Raw genomic sequence first — 21685 nt, forward strand, 5'->3', positions numbered from 1 at the left:
AAAGGAAAACTTACAGGTGAATATCACTGATGAACACAGATTCAAAAACCCACAACAAAATATTAGCAAACCAAATCCAGCAATACATTAAAAGAATCATATACCATGACCAAATGGGATTTATCCCAGGGATGCAAGAATTTTTTAATATCTGCAAATCAATTAGTGTGATATACCACAGTAGCAGACTGAAGAATAAAGCCATATGATCATCTCAATATATGCAGAAAAAGCTTTTGACAAAAATCAACATTTCTTTATGAAAAAACTCTCCAGGAAGTGGGGATAAAGGGAATTTAACTCAGCATAATAAAAGCCATATGACATACCCACAGCAAACCTCATGCTCAATGGAGAAAAGCTGAAAGCTTTTCTTCTAAGATCAGGAACAAGACAAGGATGTCCACTCTCACCACTTTTATTCAATATAATTTTGCAAGCCGTAGTCATGGAAGCCAGAGAAGAAAGAAATGAAAGGAATCCAAATTGGAAAAGATGATGTAAAAATGTCACTCTTTGCAGGTTACATTATACTATACATATAAAATACTAAAGATGCTACCAGAAAGCTACTAGAGCTCAAACTTTTATTGGGGAAATGTTCAGGATACAAAGCTAATATCCAAAAGTCTGTTTCACTTCTATATACTAACAGCAAAAGATTAGAAAAAATTACAAGTAACAAGAATAAATTAAGGAGACAATCCCATTTACCATTGCAGCAAAAAGATTAAAATGCCTCAGAATAAACCTACCTAAGTGAGAAATAGATTTAAGGGCCTAGATGTGATAGAGTGCCTGATGAACTATGGAATGAGGTCTGTGACACTGTACAGGAGACAGGGATCAAGACCATCCCCATGGAAAAGAAATGCAAAAAAGCAAAATGGCTGTCTGGGGAGTCCTTACAAATAGCTGTGAAAAGAAGAGAGGCAAAAAGCAAAGGAGAAAAGGAAAGATATAAGCGTCTGAATGCAGAGTTCCAGAGAATAGCAAGAAGAGATAAGAAAGCCTTCTTCAGTGATCAATGCAAAGAAATAGAGGAAAAGAACAGAATGGGAGAGACTAGAGATCTCTTCAAGAAAATTAGAGATACCAAGGGAACATTTCATGCAAAGATGGGCTTGACAAAGGACAGAAATGGTATGGACCTAACAGAAGCAGAAGATATTAAGAAGAGGTGGCAAGAATACACAGAAGAACTGTGCAGAAAAGATCTGCACGACCCAGATAATCACAATGGTTTGATCACTCATCTAGAGCCAAACATCCTGGAATGTGAAGTCAAGTGGGCCTTAGAAAGCATCACTACAAACAAAGCTAGTGGAGGTGATGGAATTCCAGTGGAGCTGTTTCAAATCCTGGAAGATGATGCTGTGAAAGTGCTGCACTCAATATGCCAGCAAGTTTGGAAAACTCAGCAGTGGCCACAGGACTGGAAAAGGTCAATTTTCATTCCAATTCCAAAGAAAGGCAATGCCAAAGAATGCTCAAACTACCGCACAATTGCACTCATCTCACATGCTAGTAAAGTAATGCTCAAAATTCTCCAAGCCAGGCTTCAGCAATACGTGAACCGTGAACTCCCTGATGTTCAAGCTGGTTTTAGAAAAGGCAGAGGAACCAGAGATCAAATTGCCAACATCTGCTGGATCATGGAAAAAGCAAGAGAGTTCTAGAAAAACATCTATTTCTGCTTTATGGACTATGCCAAAGCCTTTGACCGTGTGGATCACAATAAACTGTGGAAAATTCTGAAAGAGATGGGAATATCAGACCACCTCACCTGCCTCTTGAGAAACCTGTATGCAGGTCAGGAAGCAACAGTTAGAACTGGACATGGAACAACAGACTGGTTCCAAATAGGAAAAGGAGTACGTTAAGGCTGTATACTGTCACCCTGCTTATTTAACTTCTATGCAGAGTACATCATGAGAAACGCTGGACTGGAAGAAACACAAGCTGGAATCAAGATTGCCGGGACAAATATCAATAACCTCAGATATGCAGATGACACCACCCTTATGGCAGAAAGTGAAGAGGAACTAAAAAGCCTCTTGATGAAAGTGAAAGAGGAGAGTGAAAAAGTTGGCTTCAAGCTCAACATTCAGAAAACGAAGATCATGGCATCCGGTCCATTCACTTCATGGCAAATAGATGGGGAAACAGTAGAAACAGTGTCAGACTTTATTTTGGGGGGATCCAAAAAACTGCAGATGGTGACTGAAGCCATGAAATTAAAAGACACTTACTCCTTGGAAGGAAAGTTATGACCAACCTAGACAGCATATTGGAAAGCAGAGACATTACTTTGCCAACAAAGGTCCATCTAGTCAAGCCTATGGTTTTTCCAGTGGTCATGTATGGATGTGAGAGTTGGACTGTGAAGAAGGCTGAGCGCCGAAGAATTGATGCTTTTGAACTGTGGTGTTAGAGAAGACTCTTTAGAGTCCCTTGGACTGCAAGGAGATCCAATCAGTTCATTCTAAAGGAGATCAGCCCTGGATATTCTTTGGAAGGAATGATGCTAAAGCTGAAACTCCAGTACTTTGGCCACCTCATGTGAAGAGTTGACTCACTGGAAAAGACTCTGATGCTGGGAGGGATTGGGGGCTGGAGGAAAAGGGGATTACAGAGGATGAGAAGTCTGGATGGCATCACCGACTCGATGGACGTGATTCTGAGTGAACTCCGGGAGTTGGTGATGGATAGGGAGGCCAGGCGTGCTGCGATTCATGGGGTCGCAAAGAGTCAGACACGACTGAGTGACTGAACTGAACAGGGTTATAGGAAAGATGGCAGTAAGGACGAAGAGCTTTAAGAACATATGTGAGGAGGAAATGCTTGGTGGACCACAGTTCTTATCTTAGTGAGGAAGGAGAAGACAGACACAGAGATCAAAAGCTCAAATAGAGGAACTTTTCTTAAATGCAAGTAGTCGTCTCCCTTTTTCTGGGAACAGAAGAAATGAAATGAAAAAAGAGAAGGTACAAAGTACAAGCACGTAGGCATCAGTTGGGGGAATTCACACCTGCACTTTTTTTCCATTACACTGTGACCCAGATGATGTTCACAAAGATTAACTTGGCAATGACTACAGATGAGGATAAAAGCTAAAGTTGCTGCAGTCATCTGAGCACAAGGTGATAAAGACCTGCATCAGGCCAATAACAGCCAAAATCCAGAAGAAAGTTCAAATTTCAAAAGATGTTGCAGAAGACCCTAACTTTATTATTATTTATTTTCAGTACTCTCTGTCAGCTATGTTCCAGGACTCAGAGTTCCTAAAAACAAGAGTGGGAGCCATATAGTAAACAAAATAGCTAAACTACAGAAGTATTGCATCAACATAGCTCTGAAGCAATAGCAAATGTTAATCTTGGGATAGTGTTGAAGAGAGAAACCCTCACTAGCAGTTTATTCTATCAGTTATCTAGCAGATCCCTTGAGAGCAATTAGATTGGACTCTTTTTAGGGAAGATCTTAAACATAAGATTGATCAAAGATCACTGAAATGTTAAACATTTGGGATAAACTAACCTGTTTTCTAACAGCATGTAATGAAAGTTCTGTTTTGCTTAACAGATATTAATGAATGTCAAGAATCCAGCCCCTGTCACCACCGCTGTTTCAATGCCATAGGAAGTTTTCACTGTGGATGTGAACCTGGGTATCAGCTCAAAGGCAGAAAATGTGTGGGTAAGGAAAGGGCTGTGAATTCAAAGCAGTGGCATCTTTGTAATGTCTTAATGCTGTCTGACCTGATCTATGTGTTGTGTCTGATATAGGGCACCTACCATGCATCATTTATGTGATCCATGCAAAAACAAAAGGAAACGAATGCTATACTTGACAGGTTTCATTTTCCAATTTTACAACCATTTTTAACATGTTCTCTATTATATTACCATTTTTCACAAAATCATAATATACGTGTGAATATAGTTATATATGGGCTTCCCTGGTGGCTTAGACAATAAAGAATCTGCCTGCAGTGCAGGAAACCCAGGTTTGATCCCTAGGTCCGGAAGATCCCCTGGAGAAGGGAATAGCTACCCACTCCAGTGTTCTGCCTGGAGAATTCCATGGACAGAGGAGCCTGGCGGGCTATAGTTCATGGGGTCACGAAGAGCTGGACACAACTCAGCAATTAAATAGACATATCATTTTTATTTTTCTAGGAGGGGGAAATGTTTTGGCATGGCTTCCATTTATGTGATGTAATATTTTTTATTTTTATCATTATGTTCTAAAATAAAGTGTGTTACATACCTTGATGGATTTAAACACTTCAACCTTATACCATGATTATATAATCATCTATATTATTTATCCTTAAAATCCAAAGGCATATTTTTATGAAAAAGTGGAAGAAATCACTTTCTCAATCTGCATTATCTTTGTTCTTTTATCAAGATATAAATGAGTGTAGACAGAATGTATGCAGACCAGATCAGCACTGCAAGAACACTCGCGGTGGCTATAAATGCATTGATCTCTGTCCAAATGGAATGACCAAGGCAGAAAACGGAACCTGCATTGGTGAGTGTCTGGCTATTTCAGTGACTGAGATCCGTTTACTATCAACAAGCCAAATAAGGCATCCTTGCTTAAAACTAATGATTAGAATAAATTTCATCCAACAAAGAAATATCTTTTTCTATAGGTTTTTTTACTACCAACTTCTTGTATGGTTGAGCTCTGAAGTCCCAGCATCATGACTATACCAGGAAATGAAAGCTCACCCAAGAAACTTAGACCATTTTGAGCTCCCATGAATTACACTATTGGTTTATATAGTTTAATATCCACATACATTAATATTATCTCACATAATTTTTAATATGAAATTTAGCATCTATGTTAAGAATTTCATTGGAGGGGTTAAGAAAAACTTATGTTTGTAGAGACTTATTGAAAGTTCAAAATATAATTATTTTAAAACGAAATATTCATTAAATGTTAAATCAATGACCAGACAATGAAGTAAATTCTATTTCTCCCTAAGTTTGTTCTTTGTGTGCCTGTTCTGTGCTAGCCTGCCATAGTTGACAGAACTGTAACATAGTTTTAACTGTAAACCGTAACATAGTTTACAGAACAGTGCTGTAAACTTCACAATTTACAGAACTGAAGCAGATAGCCTTCCTGCTCTCATGTACTTAAAATCACCTGGGATAGATCAGCCAACTCCACCTGCCTCACCAAAAGATTAAAAAAAAAAAAAGTAATAGAAGATGAAATGCCATAAAAACTACAAGTAGGACTTCCCTGATGGTCTAGTGGATAAGAACCCATATTCCAAAGCAGGAGACCCAGGTTCAATCCCTGGTTCAGGAAGATTCCACATGCCTCGGGGCAGCTAAGTCCATGTACCACAACTACTGAGCCCCCGCGCTGCAAGTACTGAAGATAATGCGCCCTAAAGCCTGTGCTCCACAATGAAAGAAGCCATTGCAATGAGAAGCCCGCACAGCAGAACTAGAGAGTAGCTTCCATTTGCCGCAGTTAGAGAAAGCCCTGCACAGCAACGAAGACCCGGCACAGCCAAAAATTATAGAGAGTTTATTTTTTAAAAAAAAGGTACAGATAAAATTGTGTAAGAGTACTCAAAAGAGTGCTCATATCTAATAGGAGTGACTAACAGCCATTCATGGAAGTGATCATATTTAAATTATCCTCAAATGGGATGTCGATATGTGGAGGTGGTAGTAAAAGGAAAGAAAAATAGCCCTGGATGAGGGGGAAAGAGCTGGAGTCAGGGAGAACATGTTAAAATTCGTCCTCCTTAACAGCTATCTGACCTTGAACAAGTCTTGAAATGACACAGAAATTTGAGTTTCTATTGAGAAACACAGAAGTTTCTCATTTTAAAAATGGGGGGAAAAAAGAATTTCGAAATGAAACATTAATAAAGTTAAAATATGCCTTAGATTTGTTTCAAAATAATGTAAGAGAGAGGGGAGATTGTAGATATAAATGAAGGAGTAGTGACCACTTGTTGGTCTTTGTTGAGATACAAGGAGATTTAGTATAATTTTTTTAAAATGGGAGGGTGGACTATCAGATTGCAAAGACTGTTTTCAGCAATATGGATATAGGTAAATGTTTTTCTAAATTCCTACAAATAGTAGCCAATTTGTAGCATCATATACAGTTATGTGTAACTGTATTTTTAAGAATATTGACTCTAGTTATGTATAAGATTAATTAGAAATAAGCTGAAAGATCAGAAGACTGTTAAGAAGCTACAGCAAAAATATAGCTACATGAAAATGGAAAACAGGGATACACGGCTTTGTTCGAAGGAAGAAGAATTACTCAGTCTTGTAAGTTTAGGGAATAAATAAAAGATAACTCTGATGTTTACAGTTTGGGAAAAACAATGCTGTTGTCATAAATGAGAGTAATGATAAGAGTAAGGATACTCTGAACATGCTGAGTTTGAAGTTCTAGTAAAATATGGCGATGGAGATGGCCAGCTGGCAGCTAGAAATCTGAGTCTGTAGGTAAGAAGCAGTGTGGTACTACTGCTCTGGCTCTACATCAGGAAGCTCATTAGAGTCACTGGTATAAATATGATGGCTAGAGGAGGAGGGGTGTAGAGAAGGGAAGAGAAAGCCGAGAACAAAACTCCATCCATAGTAGGGAGCAGAAAGAGGAAACGAAGCCAATTAACAAGTGACCTGGAGGAGGTCATGGCAACCCACTCCAGTATTCTTACCTGGAGCATCCCCATGGACAGAGGAGCCTGCCTGGCTACAGACCGTGGGGTCACAAAGAATCGGACACAACTGAGCAACTAAGCTTTCTAATAAGTGACAGCTGGGACTTGAACCCAGCTTTTCTGACTACAGGGTTAAATCACATGGTAAGAAGTGCAACATTCTAAACAATTAAAATGTTCATTTTAAATATAGTGACCTCAGGTTTTGAAAGAGGAAATGTTATTGCTTTTTATTGCCTCCGTGTTCATAGATGTTGATGAGTGTAAAGATGGGACCCATCAGTGCAGATATAACCAGATATGTGAGAATACAAGAGGCAGCTATCGTTGTGTGTGTCCAAGAGGGTACCGGTCTCAAGGACTTGGAAGACCCTGTTTGGGTAAGTTAACAGAAACTCTTATTGAGTTAATAAAACTGTTAATATAATTACCCACCCCTACCAACTTGATTAGGACCACTGTATTCTCAAATGCTTTCTTGCTACATTTAGAAGAGTAAGTTGGTTTAAGTAATCCATTACGCAGTTTGAATTACTTCTTAGAGACTTCATATTGAATTCAGCTGACACTGACTTTCAAGTGGTAATAATAACTACTTACAGAATGCTTACTATAAACTACACATATCAAAGTGAGGTGTGGTATAATTACCATGACAACTTAATTATGAAGATTATCTCACTGATTGTCTCGCTATGCATATATCATGTTTATATAGATACATTTTATTTGAATGTGAAGTATATTTGTATGTACTATGAAGGTTTAGTTATGAGGGATTAAAATGTGAACACATTTTAAGTGAATTGGTAATTAGCACTTTATCTACCATATATTTAGCACATACTATATACCATTCCCAGTGCTAAGAATCTCATTTAATTCTTCCAATTGCCTGTTTGTTTCCATCTTAGTTATAATTGAGTGTAAAGTAAGGCAGGTAGGTAGAAAATATCTTTAAGAAGGTAACCACATGCTTTCTTAAAATTAACACATTTATAATCAAGAAACTGACCTATAAAATATTCTACCTCAGAATATTTACATTTACATGCAGCAAAAAAAATTGTGTTGAGCTTTTAAATACTGGCTTCTGGTTTGCATGCTATTATACTTTTTAAATTAGATGCCTTGGTTATCTATTTAAAAGACAACCTGTCTTTATAGCCACAAAGAGACAAGCCTGTCCTGTCTTTATAGTGAATTCTTCCATAAAAATTTAGTACTGTCTTTATGTAGTTCCTAGCATAGTACTTTGTGCATTGCAAATGTTTATAGTAGTATCATTACTATGAACTCTTTTAAAATAAATACTATTTAATAGAAATGCATGTCATTTTAGTCTTCTATTTAGGTATTGTAATTTATATATAATTTAACATTTTGATCAGTTATTACAGTGACCTAGCAGAATGAAATATGTTCCGTTGTTCACTTGTTTGACTTGAAGCTGAATGTCAGCAATTGGGCTGGGGGATAAATTTGTAAAGAAGGTAGGGCCATTGCCTTAAAGAGATTAAAAATGTTAATTTTAACTTTTGCCTACTGAAATAATTATTAAAGCAAAATTTACTACTTTATTCTAGTTATTTATGTTGTTTTCTTTCATGGCACTTTGGTAATGAATTAAAGAATTTGGTTTTGATCTCTGGTATTTATTCACTTTATAAGAAGTGTTGTGAGTACATACTCTGTGTGTTGATCTAGGAAAGAAGGATAGCTTTCATTTTTGAACTTTGTGAGTTTCTTAGGAAGAATGATTTTGTGTCATTTCCTTTTTAATTTTTGTTAAGAAAATGTGCTTAGCATGATTATTTATGAGTAATTATTGACTCGAAAGGAAAAAGGAAAATAAAACTGACTGTAGTTGTACCAATATTCCTGCATCTGAAACTTGTAATTATATGAAAGATTAGAAGCCCTAAGTGATCAAAATTATAATTAAACTCTAACTAGAGATATGACTGCATTCTTCACCAGCAAAAGTAAGATTTATATTAGCTTTGAACTCTAGTTTTTCTGGGTTCAAGACCACATTTTCCATTGTAATCCCATTTGTTTCTACCGTAAAGCAGTGTTTAGGGAAAATCATAGAATCTTTCTATATAGTTATATCTTGATGAAAGCTTTTTCAAAAGTTTACAGCAGTCGAAAAATTACTGTATTCCCAGCTTTGGAAGGTAACATAATGTTTTCAGTTTGTTTCACAGACTGATTCTTTATTCCTGTGTTTTCTGTGTGTATGTGTGTGTATGTTGTTGTTTTTTTTTTCTCTTTTTTATGTATCATGGCACACGAGCAGATATTAATGAATGTGAACAAGTGTCTAAGCCTTGTGCATATCAGTGCTTCAACACCCCTGGCAGCTTCAAGTGTATCTGTCCACCAGGACAACATTTGTTAGGGGACGGGAAATCTTGCGCTGGACTGGAGAGGCTGCCAAATTATGGCACTCAATACAATAGCTATAACCTTGCACGCTTCTCCCCCATGAGAAACAACTATCAACCTCAACAGCATTACAGACAGTACTCACATCTCTACAGCTCCTACTCAGAGTATAGGAACAGCAGAACATCTCTCTCCAGGACTAGAAGGACTATTAGGAAAACTTGCCCCGAAGGCTCTGAGGCGAGCCTTGACACATGTGTAGGTAAATGTCAGCCGTATTCCATTTCCTTTCTGTGGGTTCTCTTATGGACCAAAGTCTGAGCGTATGTACAGCGCCCATGAGAGTCTGGGTGCAGTGACCTATACCTGATTTCAGATGTGGGATGACTCAAAGCTTCAAGACATTTACTCTGGCACCTACACCAATTGCCAGTTTTCTCGAATGAGTGATGTATTTACATGTGTACATTCTGATAATTTATTGTTTTATGCTGGCAATTTCTCTTTTTTTGATTGACCTGAAAGTGTTACTAAATTTAATGCTATATAGAAGCAAAGTGAAGTGGCATTCAGAATATGGGTTTTTTAAAAAAAGAGAATATGAATATTACCACCGTAATACAGTACTAGCAGATGATGGTTTTGTCCGATGGATGCCAAAGCAGTGGGTTTAAAGGGAAACTGTCTGCTACTGTGTCAACTGCTTGCTCTGTATGAACATACAACACTGCCCTGACTGTAGTCCCACACTCCCTGTGGAGCTTCTCTGTTTGATTTATTTTGTGTATATGTGAGTCACTGAAAAGATATGTCAGGACAAAACTTTTTTCCATTGTTCTAAATTGTATGCTTTCAGTACCTTTAAATTTACAAGTCTGTAACTTAATTTGTGTACAAAAGTGAAGTGTAATTTCCAACTCCAGAATGAAGACCCTGTCTTCAGTTAAACTGCAAACAATTCCATCTATCGTTCATATAATTCAGTTTTCCGTGAGTATCCACCGTTTGCATGTCATAGAACTATATACACTGAGAGGAATTAGCAAGCACAAATGAGCCCTACAGTTTGGTCGAAGAAATGATGAAACAAGAAAGAAAGGGAGTGGGGAGACAAGAGGGGAAAGAATGAAATTCTGTTTAAATTTGAAGACCCCTATGCCAACCTCATGTTGTTCTATGCTTCGTTTATTCTCTCCCAAATGTGCTCTCTGTTAAACATTTCTTTTAAGTATTTAAAAAATGCCATCTGACTTCAATTTTTGTCATTTCTTTTTCTGCGCTTCTCCAAGTCCTGTTCCTACATCACAGTCTTTGACATGTGTCCTCTGTCACTGTTAGATGGACGCAGCTTCTCATATCACCTCCACTCTGCTGGACCTTCAAACCCTCTAGATCATTACTCTTTCAAACCTTTATTCTTTAGCCCCAGATGTTCCCAGAACTTTTCTATCTGGCTGTCTTGAAGTACCTAAAGCTTAGTATGATGTATATGGAATCTTCTACCTGTGATCAGCTTCCCTGAACTGTGGACAGTGCTCGTTTCTTTTACTTCTTGAATGTGAAACATTCATACGTTCATTAACAACTCTCAACATTTTTCCACATATGGTCAAATACTACTTAATTATTAATACTAAGCCTGTGGACTCTACTGTTCTTGACAGTATATCAAACATTGCTCTCAGCCTGCTTCAAACTGTTCTTATTAGATTTTTTTTTCCCATTGGTAATTTTTTATGCCCACAATTTTGACCTATTTACTAGTGAAACTTTTTACTTTTCCATAGAATTAACATTCTAACATTTCATTTTTCAAAGTTTCTTCCAAATAATCATTCCCACTGACAAGTTTTCATATCTTATTAACATCCCACTCTCTGCCTTTGTTTCAGACAACTCTTTTCTTCTACACCAAAAATCTTTGCTTGTGCTTTCGTAAGTGAGGGAAACACTATTCCCCATACCATACACCATCTAGTTGATTTCTAAATCATCTGAAGGTCCAAGTCATTTTAAGAAAGCATCTTGATTGGTAACCATGTCTCCTTTTCTCTATCACAATCTATGCCCTGTAATTTCATCAGTAAAGTCTTATGAATGTTTTCTTTGTCTCTGTGTTTATATTACACTAACATATTTATGTGAGTTACATTCCCAAAACAATCTACTGTGTAAAGCAGTTACTACTTCAGAGTGAGGACCAGTCCTGGAGAATCTAAAGTTAACTTCTATAACTAGTTTGTTACTGGATATTTAAGTTTTATTGGGGACCACTGAATAGGCTTAAAACAGTATCGTAAAGTAAAATAAAGTAAAATAAAATAAAAAAGAAATATTCCTTAAAATACAGTGAATATTTTATGGTGTTTGTACTAATAAAGAAATTCACGCTATGATTGCAGACAGCTTTGGAATTATGTAACAAGCAACTTGCAGTAAACACCAAATGTCTTTCTTTAATTAACCATCTGGGACAGACAGATTACAAAAGATTCAGATTAACACCATGGCATTTTGTTTAGACTTGGGCTAAAATTTAGCTTTTTAAGGAATTTATTCCAAAGCTTACTTATTAGGGAAAATGAATGATACATTGCTTCTGAACATAGAAATCACACTTAGGGCCACTTTAAACTACTTGGAGTTCAATATGATTTACGTTTCTGTTGTTTTATTTTTGTTAAAGCAGATTATAAAGGGAAAATGTTAAAATAACTCAAGTGCTGCTGTGAATGCTTCGGTTAACTAAAATGGGGCAAAGATGATGACAAATATTTTATGAGTATTCGTCATTAACAGATTGGGTCATTGCAATTATAATCTGAGCATCTGCAGAGTGAACAGGTTCTTTTGCTCTGAGTCATCTCCAAGTTGTCACTTTCTCTTCCCTTTACTTCCAGCCCACAGCCCTACTGCCCCATTTCACACCATCTTCTCCTCTTTCTTCTAACACTGGGTGGCGAACTTTACTATTAGGCAAAACACAGTTGCAACAGTAAATCTAGGCCTCTCAAATCCCATCCCTGATTCTGAAAGCAAATAGCAGTTAATTTTAAACTATCTTTCTAACTGTCCTTTTTATTACTGTTTTCTTAATTTTGTTTAGTGATAGCAGGTAGATTAGCTCTTTATAGTTTATAAAATGTTTTTCATATCTTATTATATTTGCACCTTCTAACAAACCTGTGTGAAGTAAGGAGATTGTGTCTCTGACTCCTCTTGGCAGAAGAATCAACTGAGATCTTGAGAAGTTAAGTGGCTGGGCGAAAGTAACATAGCAACTATATATATGTAGTTGTCATTAGTGAAATACTTTATAATCATATAAGCTGGATAAATATTCCTGTTGCAAAGATAAAACCACCTCCACTAAATGATATCTGCATATGGGAAAGTTACACATGGCTGTTGGAGAGAGAGAGAGGCAACTGAAGTTTAAATAAAATAGAAAAGAATATTTCTTTTTCCAGTTAATCTCAATAGAAAGTTTATCTTTTAGGTAAATTCTACTGTTCTGTCAAGAGTTTAGCACTTTAGTAGTTTGGGATCTTGCACCATTCTGTTTCATCTGTTGTTCTAATCTTAATTAAGTAACATTGAAATTGGCTAGGTTGGGGTTTCAGCTCAAATACATTTATACACAAAAGAGATGTTCATATTTTATAATATAGGACAGTTTTATATTGGACCATTAAAAACAGATCCTGATATGAAACCACTTTGAGCATTTTTAAACACATGAGTATAAAGTCACTAAGTTGTCTACTGTATGTCAAAAGCTTGTTTATAGTTGATTCTGTCACAGTTTCTGCCTTTGTTTTGTATACTTACATATTCTGCTTTCTTTCTGCACAGATATTAATGAATGTGAAAATACTGACACCTGCCAGCATGAGTGTAAAAATACCTTTGGGAGCTATCGGTGTATCTGTCCACCTGGCTATCAGCTCATGATCAATGGAAAGACATGTCAAGGTGAGAAAACTTTGGGACATTTACTGCTGCAACTTAACTTAAAACCAATATAGCATAGTATGAGAAGTGTCTTTTTTTTTTAATAACTATTCTTCTAGTTGATTCCTTTCCCTTCACTATCCCATGGGTCAGACTTATCTTTAACCATCGCTTTTACAAGCAGGAAAAGCAGAAGGGAATTAAGCAAAGGAAAATTTGAGAAACATTTTTGGTATGGTCTTAGAAGAAGGCACTGCTACTGCTAAGTTGCTTCAGTCATGTCCGACTCTGTGTGACCCCATAGACGGCAGCCCACCAGGCTCCCCCGTCCCTGGGATTCTCCAGGCAAGAACACTGGAGTGGGTTGCCATTTCCTTCTCCAGTGCATGAAAGTGAAAACTGAAGTTGTTCAGTTGTGTCCGACTCCCAGGGACCCCATGGAGTGCAGCCCACCAGGCTCCTCCGTCCATGGGATTTTCCAAGCAAGAGTACTGGAGTGGGGTGCCATTGCCTTCTCTGAGAAGAAGGCACAGGAATGCCTGAACCAGTTCATATCATATATATTTAAAACTAAAAGGAACCAATCCAGCTAAGAAGAAAGGAGAAATGGGATGAATGCTCAGTAAATGTACTTCAGTGTTAGGCATTATTTTATACTTTGTTTTAGTGATCAGTGGGCAATTGATTAACTCATTCATTCTTTGAATCAAATGATGAATGCCAATCATTTTCTAGAAATTCAGGACACAGTAGGTTAAAACAGGTGAATAATGTACACTATTTCCTTATGATAGTCTAGTGGATACAGACATGCAAATAAGTGCTTAATCAACATACAGAGTTCTATTACTAGGTGTTACAATGAGTTTTAGACAACGTAGTGATGGCAATGGCACCCCACTCCAGTCCTCTTGCCTGGAAAATCCCATGGATGGAGGAGCCTGGTGGGCTGCAGTCCCTGGGGTCACTAAGAGTCGGACATGACTGAGCGACTTCACTTTTCACTTTCATGCATTGCAGAAGGAAATGGCAACCCCTCCAGTGTTCTTGCCTGGAGAATCCCAGGGACGGGGGAGCCTGGTGGGCGGCCGTCTATGGGGTCACACAGAGTTGGACACGACTGAAGTGACTTAGCAGCAGCAGCAGCAGTGATGGTAGAAAGAAAAAAAAAATATATCTCAATTGTACCCTCTTCACACAAAAATGTGAAAGGAGTATTTTGATGAACTTAGTATGTTGCAATGTGTACTTAGAGAAAAAAATGTATGAATTTACATAAATCATCAAAATCTAAGAAACTAATTCTATGGACAAAAAAACACTAAGAATATGATATAGGTCTTTAAAAGCTCTGAATTTTATTCATCTCTGTCCTGTATGAAAGACTTCCCTTTACAAAACACTTGCTAGGATGCAGCTCATGGAAATGTGTTCTGGAAGGCAAGAACAGGATGGACAGTTGCTTCACCTGGGTTACTATGAGCCTCCCCACTCTTACTTACCCCATTCACCCAATATGCTCCCTCAGAGCCCCCACTGATCATGTGAATGCAATAATAAACTCTGCTCCAGTCATCCTTCACCAAACATTTATGAAAAGCTTGCCCTAGGAAGAACATTTTACTAAGTTTTGAAATATTGGAATAACGTATCTACATTATAGTTTTCCATTTTTCTGAAACAACTGTTAGCTCGTTTTAATCAGCAGTATAGCTTTGTCAAGAACAATAAATCGGACCCATTCTAGAGATGATAAAACCAATTCTTAGAGTGATTATGTGAGTCTCAGTGTCCTATAACCATCAAGAACAAGGGTAGGACTTGATCACAGATTTCACTATGTTTAGAATGGTCCTTTGTTTCTCCTGTGATGCTGTGAACAACAGTGTCATTGTAGTGTGGCAGCAGAGATGTAAGAGTGCTTACACTGTCCATGTCTTACAACTTCCTCCAGCTTGTCACCCCAAGAATCCTTCTGAAGGGGGGGCAGTGTACAACACTACCATTATTCTCTCTACAGGCGCACCAGGTACCAAGGAAGGAAGGGGACAGATACTGAAGCATTTGGAATAACCTAGTGGACTGCAAACTCCTTAGCCAGATTTTTAAGGGTTATATTATGTCATATTCTCAGGAGAGGATTTTTCCTCCATTAAATTATGCCAGTATGTTTTTTTAGTTGTCCTTGTCACTCATTCAGTTCAAAACATTTTTCCACTTTCACTTGTGCTCCAAAGAGTGGAAAATAATGTGCACAAATCAGAAACAGGCATCATCTAAAATGTTTACAATTTAAGCAAGTTACATATTTTTGTGATTTTATAAAAGGACATGAGAGATAACAACTACAACATTTAAAGAAGTCTCCACTCTAAAGAATAACTTGGAGTCTTTCATGGCTTTAGAAAGTGTTTGCGGTATTTGTGAGGAACAAAAGACTACGTTTCATCCCCAGATGAATTTTTGAAGCTTTATACATTAGTGTTAGAGATATCAATAATAAAAGGGATATTAAAGTGAACTTGACATTGAACATTGACAGAAACTAGTCAAAAGTAGAAGCCATCAGATTGCAAAATGAAAAGCAAAAACATGACCAAGCATAATTTTCCCCAAAAGCAGAGAGGAGAAACTGAAAATTTTGTATGCTAATCTTAAACCCCACTAATCTAATTCCAGTCCCAAAGAAGGGCACTGCCAAAAATGTTCAAACTACTACACAATTGCACTCATTTCAAAAGCTAGCAAGGTAATGCTAAAAATCCTTCAAGCTAGGCTTCAATAGTACATGAACTGAGAACTTCCAGATATACAAACTGGATTTAGAAAAGGCAGAGGAACCACAGATCAAATTGCCAACATCCACTGGATCATGGAAAAAGCAAGAGAGTTCCAGAAAAACATCAATTTCTGCTTTATTGACTATGCCAAAGCCTTTGACTGTGTGGACCACAACAAACTCTGGAAAATTCTTAAAGAGATGGGAATACCAGACCACCTTACTTGCCTCCTGAGAAACCTGTATGCAGGTCAAGAAGCAACAGTTAGAACTGGACATGGAACAATGGACTGGTTACAAATTGGGAAAGGATTATGTCAAGGCTGAATATTATCACCCTGCTTATTGAATTTATATGCAGAGTACATCATGTGAAATGCCAGTCTGGGTGAATCACAGGCTGGAATCAAGATTGTCAGGAGAAATATCAATAAGCTTAGATATGCAGATGATGCCACCCTTATGGCAAAAAGTGAAGAGGAGCTAAAGAGCCTCTTGATGAAGATGAAAAAGGAGAGTGAAAGTGGGCTTAAAACTCCAACAATCAAAATCTTTTTTTTTAATTTAAATTTATTTTTTAATTGGAGGCTAATTACTTTACAATATCGTATTGGTTCTGCCACACATCAACATGAATCCGCCACGGGTGTACACATGTTCCCCATCCTAAACCCCCCTCCCACGTCCCTCCCCGTACCATCCCTCTGGGTCGTCCCAGTGCACCAGCCCCAAGCATCCTGTATCAATTAAAATCTTAAGATCATGGCATCTGGTCCCATCACTTCATGGCAAATAGATGGGGAAACAAAGGAAACAGTGATAGATTTTATTTTCTTGGGCTCCAAAATCTCTGTGGACAATGACTGCAGCCATGAAATTAAAAGACACTTGCTCCTTGGAAAAAAAGCTATGACAAACCTAGACACAGTGTTAAAAATCAGATATCACTTTGTTAACAAAGGCCCACATAGTCAAAGCTATGGTTTTTCCAGTAGTCATGTATGGATGTGAGAGTTGGACCATAAGAAGGCTGAGTGCTGAAGAATTGATGTTTTTGAACTGTGGGGTTGGAAAAGACTCTTGAGAGTCCCTTGGACTTCAAGGAGATGCAACAAGTCAATCCTAAAGGAAATCAGTCCTGAATATTCTTTGGAAGGACTGAGGCTGAAGCCCCAATACTTTGGCCACCTGATGCAAACAGCCAACTCATTGGAAAAGACCCTGATGGTGGGAAAGACTGAAGGCAGGAGGAGAAGGCAACGACAGATGATGAGATGGTTGGATGGCATCACCAACTCAATAAACAAAAATTTGAGCAAGCTCCAGGAGATGGTGAAACCATGGGGTTGCAAAGAGTCGAACACAACTGAGTGACTGAACAACAATCTTAATTCTAAAAGTGTAAAAATACTGTATGTTGGCATTGCCTTCAAAATGAATTATCTATCCAAGTTTTTAAGAAGTAATTCATGTCTATTGAGAATCTGAATTACTTTATATTCTCTATAAGTCTAATGTTTATTCTGAATTACTTTTTTTAATGTAGCCAGAAGCATTTGGTTAAATGCATTCATATATTCTAAAGCTGTTCCTGTGAAAGTTTTTCAACTCATCTTGGTATACTTTTCTTACAGCAATAATATTTGTTATGAAAAGCCTATACTTTAATTTTTGATCATAATAATTTTTAAATAATATTTTGTAATTTTATATAATATTATATACAATTATTTAATCTTACGATATGTTATATAATTATATAATATCTTACAAAAATCAGATATTACCATACTGTCGGGTAACAAAAGATAGCCTGATTGCTCCACCTTTTCTGGCTACTTTTTTTTATGACTAGTGACTAAAGTGAGTGAACTAAGTGAGCGGATTGAGTGCCTTAAAGATACTTACTCCTGATGAGATAGTGATAGAAGACAAAGAAGGGTTACCTTCTTAGAAGCTCAAATACTTTTTGAAAGCTCTTCTATGGGAAGTGTATGTTATTATGGAGCTAGGGACAAACACTTTGTATATTAGATTCTGACATTTGATATATTCAGCCAATGGACATATGTGAGGAGGTAGCTGTTCTTACTGTGTATAAATGTGTATCCAGATCCCGGCCTCCAAGCCACCATTTTCATAGACCCTAACAGTCCACTGGCCCCATGTTTCTGTGTGAGTTCACTATAAAAATTAAAGTGAAAAGGAAACTTGGAATATGGATGGGAGGGGAATGGGATTTTTTTTTATGATAGCAAAGGTAAATTTCTTTCACATTTTCCTAAAGGGCTTTTCACTTCATTCTGAGACAATTTCATTTTGTCAAGCAGATGGAACACTTCCAACAGATAAAAATCATAACTGAAAGTTGGTTTGCAGAGTCAAAAGGCAAGATTTAAGATTTAACTGAAATAAAACATGTTTCTGTTTCATTCCTGGAGGAAAACTAATCCTATTGTAAAAGGAGTAATAGTAAGCACATTAGGTCATTATCAAGTCCCAGCTCTACCCACCAGGGGGCAGATACCAGAAGCAAAAAAACTACAATCCAGCAGCCTACAGAACCAAGTCCAGAAATGCAGATCAGAACCTACCCTAGAATCACCTGGTCCCTGGCCCTTTGGTGACAAAAGGGGAGTGTACTGCTGGGACACAGAGGACATCCCCCATAGAGGCCACTTCTCAGAGGCCAAGAAACATAAATAACCTTCCACATACCTAAAAATGCAAATAGAAATCTAGGCAAAGACCTCCCTGGCGGCACTGTGGATAGGAATCCACCTACCATTGCAGGGAGCGTGGGTTTGGTCCCTGGTGCAGAAAGATCCTGCATGCCATGGGGCAACTAAGCCCATGTGCCACAACTGCTGAAGCCTGCAGGTTCTAGGGCCCAAGAGCCACAACTGCTGAGCTCGCATGCGGCAACTCCTGAAGCCCATGAGCCTAGAGAAGCCACCACGACGGGAAGCCCTGTGCACCACAGCTAGAGAGCAGGCCCCACTCTCCGCAGCCTGAGAAAGCCTGCACACACCAATGAAGACCCAGGGCAACCACAGATTTTTTAAAAAATAAAAAAGAAAGAAAGAAAAACCCAGGTGAAAGGAGATAACAGAGGATTATGTTCCAGACAAAGAACAAGATATACCCCCAGAACAACTAAGTGACGTGGAGATAGGCAATCTACCTGAGAAAGAGTTGAGAGTAATGATTGTAAAGATGATCCAGAAATTCAGGTAAAGAATGGATGCACGGTGCAAAAACCTGTAAGAAATCTTTAGCAAAGAGTTAGAAAATATAAAGAACAGCCAAAAAGTTGAAGAATACAATAACTGAAGTGAAAAACACCCTAGAAGGACTCAATAGCTGAAAAAATGAGCCAGAAGAATGGATAGGTGAGCTGGAAGACAGAATGGTAGAAGTCAGTACTGCATAACAGAATAAAGAAAAAATTGAGAAGAAATGAGGGCAGTTTGAGAGACTTCTGAGACAATGTCAAATGCACCAACATTTGCATTATAGAGGCCCCAGAAGGAGAAAAGGGAGAGAAAGGGCCTGAGAAGATATTTGAAGAGATAATAACTGAAAACTTTCTTAATGTGCAAAAGGAGACAGTTACCCAAGCCCAAGAAGTGCAAAACCTTCTATAGACGATCGACTCTAGAAGGAACATGCCCACACACATGGCAATCAAACTGACAGAAAATATTAAAAGCAACAAATAATGTATAAGGGACCCCCATAAGGTTGTCTGATTTTTTAGCTGAAACTCTGGCTAGAGGAGAGTGACACATTATATTTAAAGTGATGAAAGTGAAAAACCTACAAACAAGATTACTTTACCCAGCAAGACTCATTCAAATTTTGACAGAGAAATCTAAAGCTTTACAGACAAGCAAAAGCCAAAAGAACTCATTACCACCAAACCAGCTTTACAAAAAAAATGCTAAAGGAATTGCTCTAGACAGAAAAGAAGTCTACAACTAGAAATAAGCAAATTAGGAAATGGGAAAGCTCATTGGTAAAGGCAAACCTACCCAAAAGGTAGGAAATTATCCACATTCAAATATGATATTGAAACCAGTAATCATGAGAGGAGGAGAGTAAAACTTCAGGATACTTGAAGTGCATTTGAAATTAAGAAATCAGCACCTTAAAACAATTGTGTGTATACCTAGACTGCTATATCAAAAATCTCATATTCAAGGAAGTTAATAGACATAAAAGGAGAAATTAACAGTAACACAGTACGAGGGGAGGACTTTTAACACTCACCCCACTTGCCTCAATGGACAGATGATCCAGGCAGAAAATCAATAAGAAAACATAGGCCCTAAAAGACACAGTAGTCCAGATGAACTTAATTGGTATATATAGAGCATTCCATCCAAAAGCAGCAGAATACAGATTCTTTTCAAGTGCACATGGAACATTCTCCAGGATTGACATGTATGTATACAAGTACAATCAAAGTATGTGCTTGGCCACAAAGCAAGCCTCAATAAATTTAAGAAAACTGAAATCTTATCAAGCATCTTTTCTGACCACAGCACTATGAAATCAGACATCATCTACAAGAAAAAACTGTAAAAAACAGGAACACATGGAGGCTTAACATTGTGCTGCTGCTGCTAAGTTGCTTCAGTCATGTCCGACTCTGTGCAACCCCATAGACGGCAGCCCGCCAGGCTCCCCCGTCCCTGGGATTCTCCAGGCAAGAACACTGGAGTGGGTTGCCATTTCCTTCTCCAATGCATGAAGAGTGAAAAGTGAAAGAGAAGTCGCTCAGTCATGTCCAACTCTTAGCGACCCCTTGGACTGCAGCCTACCAGGCTCCTCCATCCATGGGATTTTCCAGGCAAGAGTACTGGAGTGGGGTGCCGTTGCCTTCTCCAAAGTAACAAATGAATCACTGAAGAAATCAAGGAGGAAATCGAAAAAATACCTAGAGATAAATGAAAACAGAAACATGATGATCCAAAACATGGAACACAGCAAAAGCAGTTCTAAGAAAAAAGTTAATAGCTATACAAGCTTACGTCAGGAAACAAGAAAGATCTGAAACTACCTAACTTCACATCTAAAGCAACTAAAGAAAGAACAAAACAAAACCCAAAGTTAATTCAAAGGAAAGAAAGCATAAAGATCAGATCAGAAATAAATGAAATACAGAGGAAGAAAATGTCAAAATATTAAAAGCAATAAATAAAAATAAAAGCTGATTCATTGTAAAGATAAACAAAATTGATAAACCTTTAGCCAGACTCATCAAGAAAAACAGGGAGAGAGCCCAAATCAATAAAATCGTAAATGAGAAAGAAGTTACAGTCACCACCGCAGAAATACAAAGGCCCATACTAAAAGCAACTATTTATCAATAAAATCGACAACCTACAAGAAATATGCAAATTCTTAGAAAGGTACAATCTCCCAAGAGTGAAAAATGAAGAAAAAGAGAACATGAACAGACCAATTTTAAATACTAAAATTGAATCTGTGATTTTAAAAACTCCCCCAAAAGATATGGTATCAGATGACTTAACAGGCAAATTCTATAAAACTTTAATAGAAGAGTTAACACCTAAATCTTCTGAAACTATTCCAAAAACTTCCAGAGGAAGGAATACTTCCAAACTCATTCAGTGAGGCCACCGTCACTCTGATAACCAAAACCAAAGATACCACAAAAGAGAAAAATTACATACAAATGTCACCGATTAATATATTGCAAAAATATTAAACAAATTACTAGCAAACTGAATCCAACATTACATTAAAAGGATCATACACCATGATTAAAATTCCAGGGATGCAAGATTTTTCAGTGTCCACAAATC

At 37.6% G+C, this 21685-nt stretch overlaps 1 protein-coding gene across 1 annotated transcript in view; it reads left to right on the top strand.

Annotated features, from left to right (window-relative positions):
* The window catches only part of HMCN1 (hemicentin 1), a 543718-nt gene that overhangs the window by 512926 nt on the left and 9107 nt on the right, over nt 1-21685 (top strand). Inside the window, exons 101-105 of the mRNA XM_069546297.1 lie at nt 3586-3699; nt 4417-4542; nt 6979-7107; nt 9030-9380; nt 12974-13093. Of these exons, the coding sequence (XP_069402398.1) occupies nt 3586-3699; nt 4417-4542; nt 6979-7107; nt 9030-9380; nt 12974-13093 (840 nt within the window). The remainder of the gene's footprint in view (nt 1-3585; nt 3700-4416; nt 4543-6978; nt 7108-9029; nt 9381-12973; nt 13094-21685) is intronic.

The sequence above is a fragment of the Ovis canadensis genome, chromosome 12 (assembly GCF_042477335.2).
Source record: "Ovis canadensis isolate MfBH-ARS-UI-01 breed Bighorn chromosome 12, ARS-UI_OviCan_v2, whole genome shotgun sequence".
NCBI classification, from domain to species: Eukaryota; Metazoa; Chordata; class Mammalia; order Artiodactyla; family Bovidae; genus Ovis; species Ovis canadensis.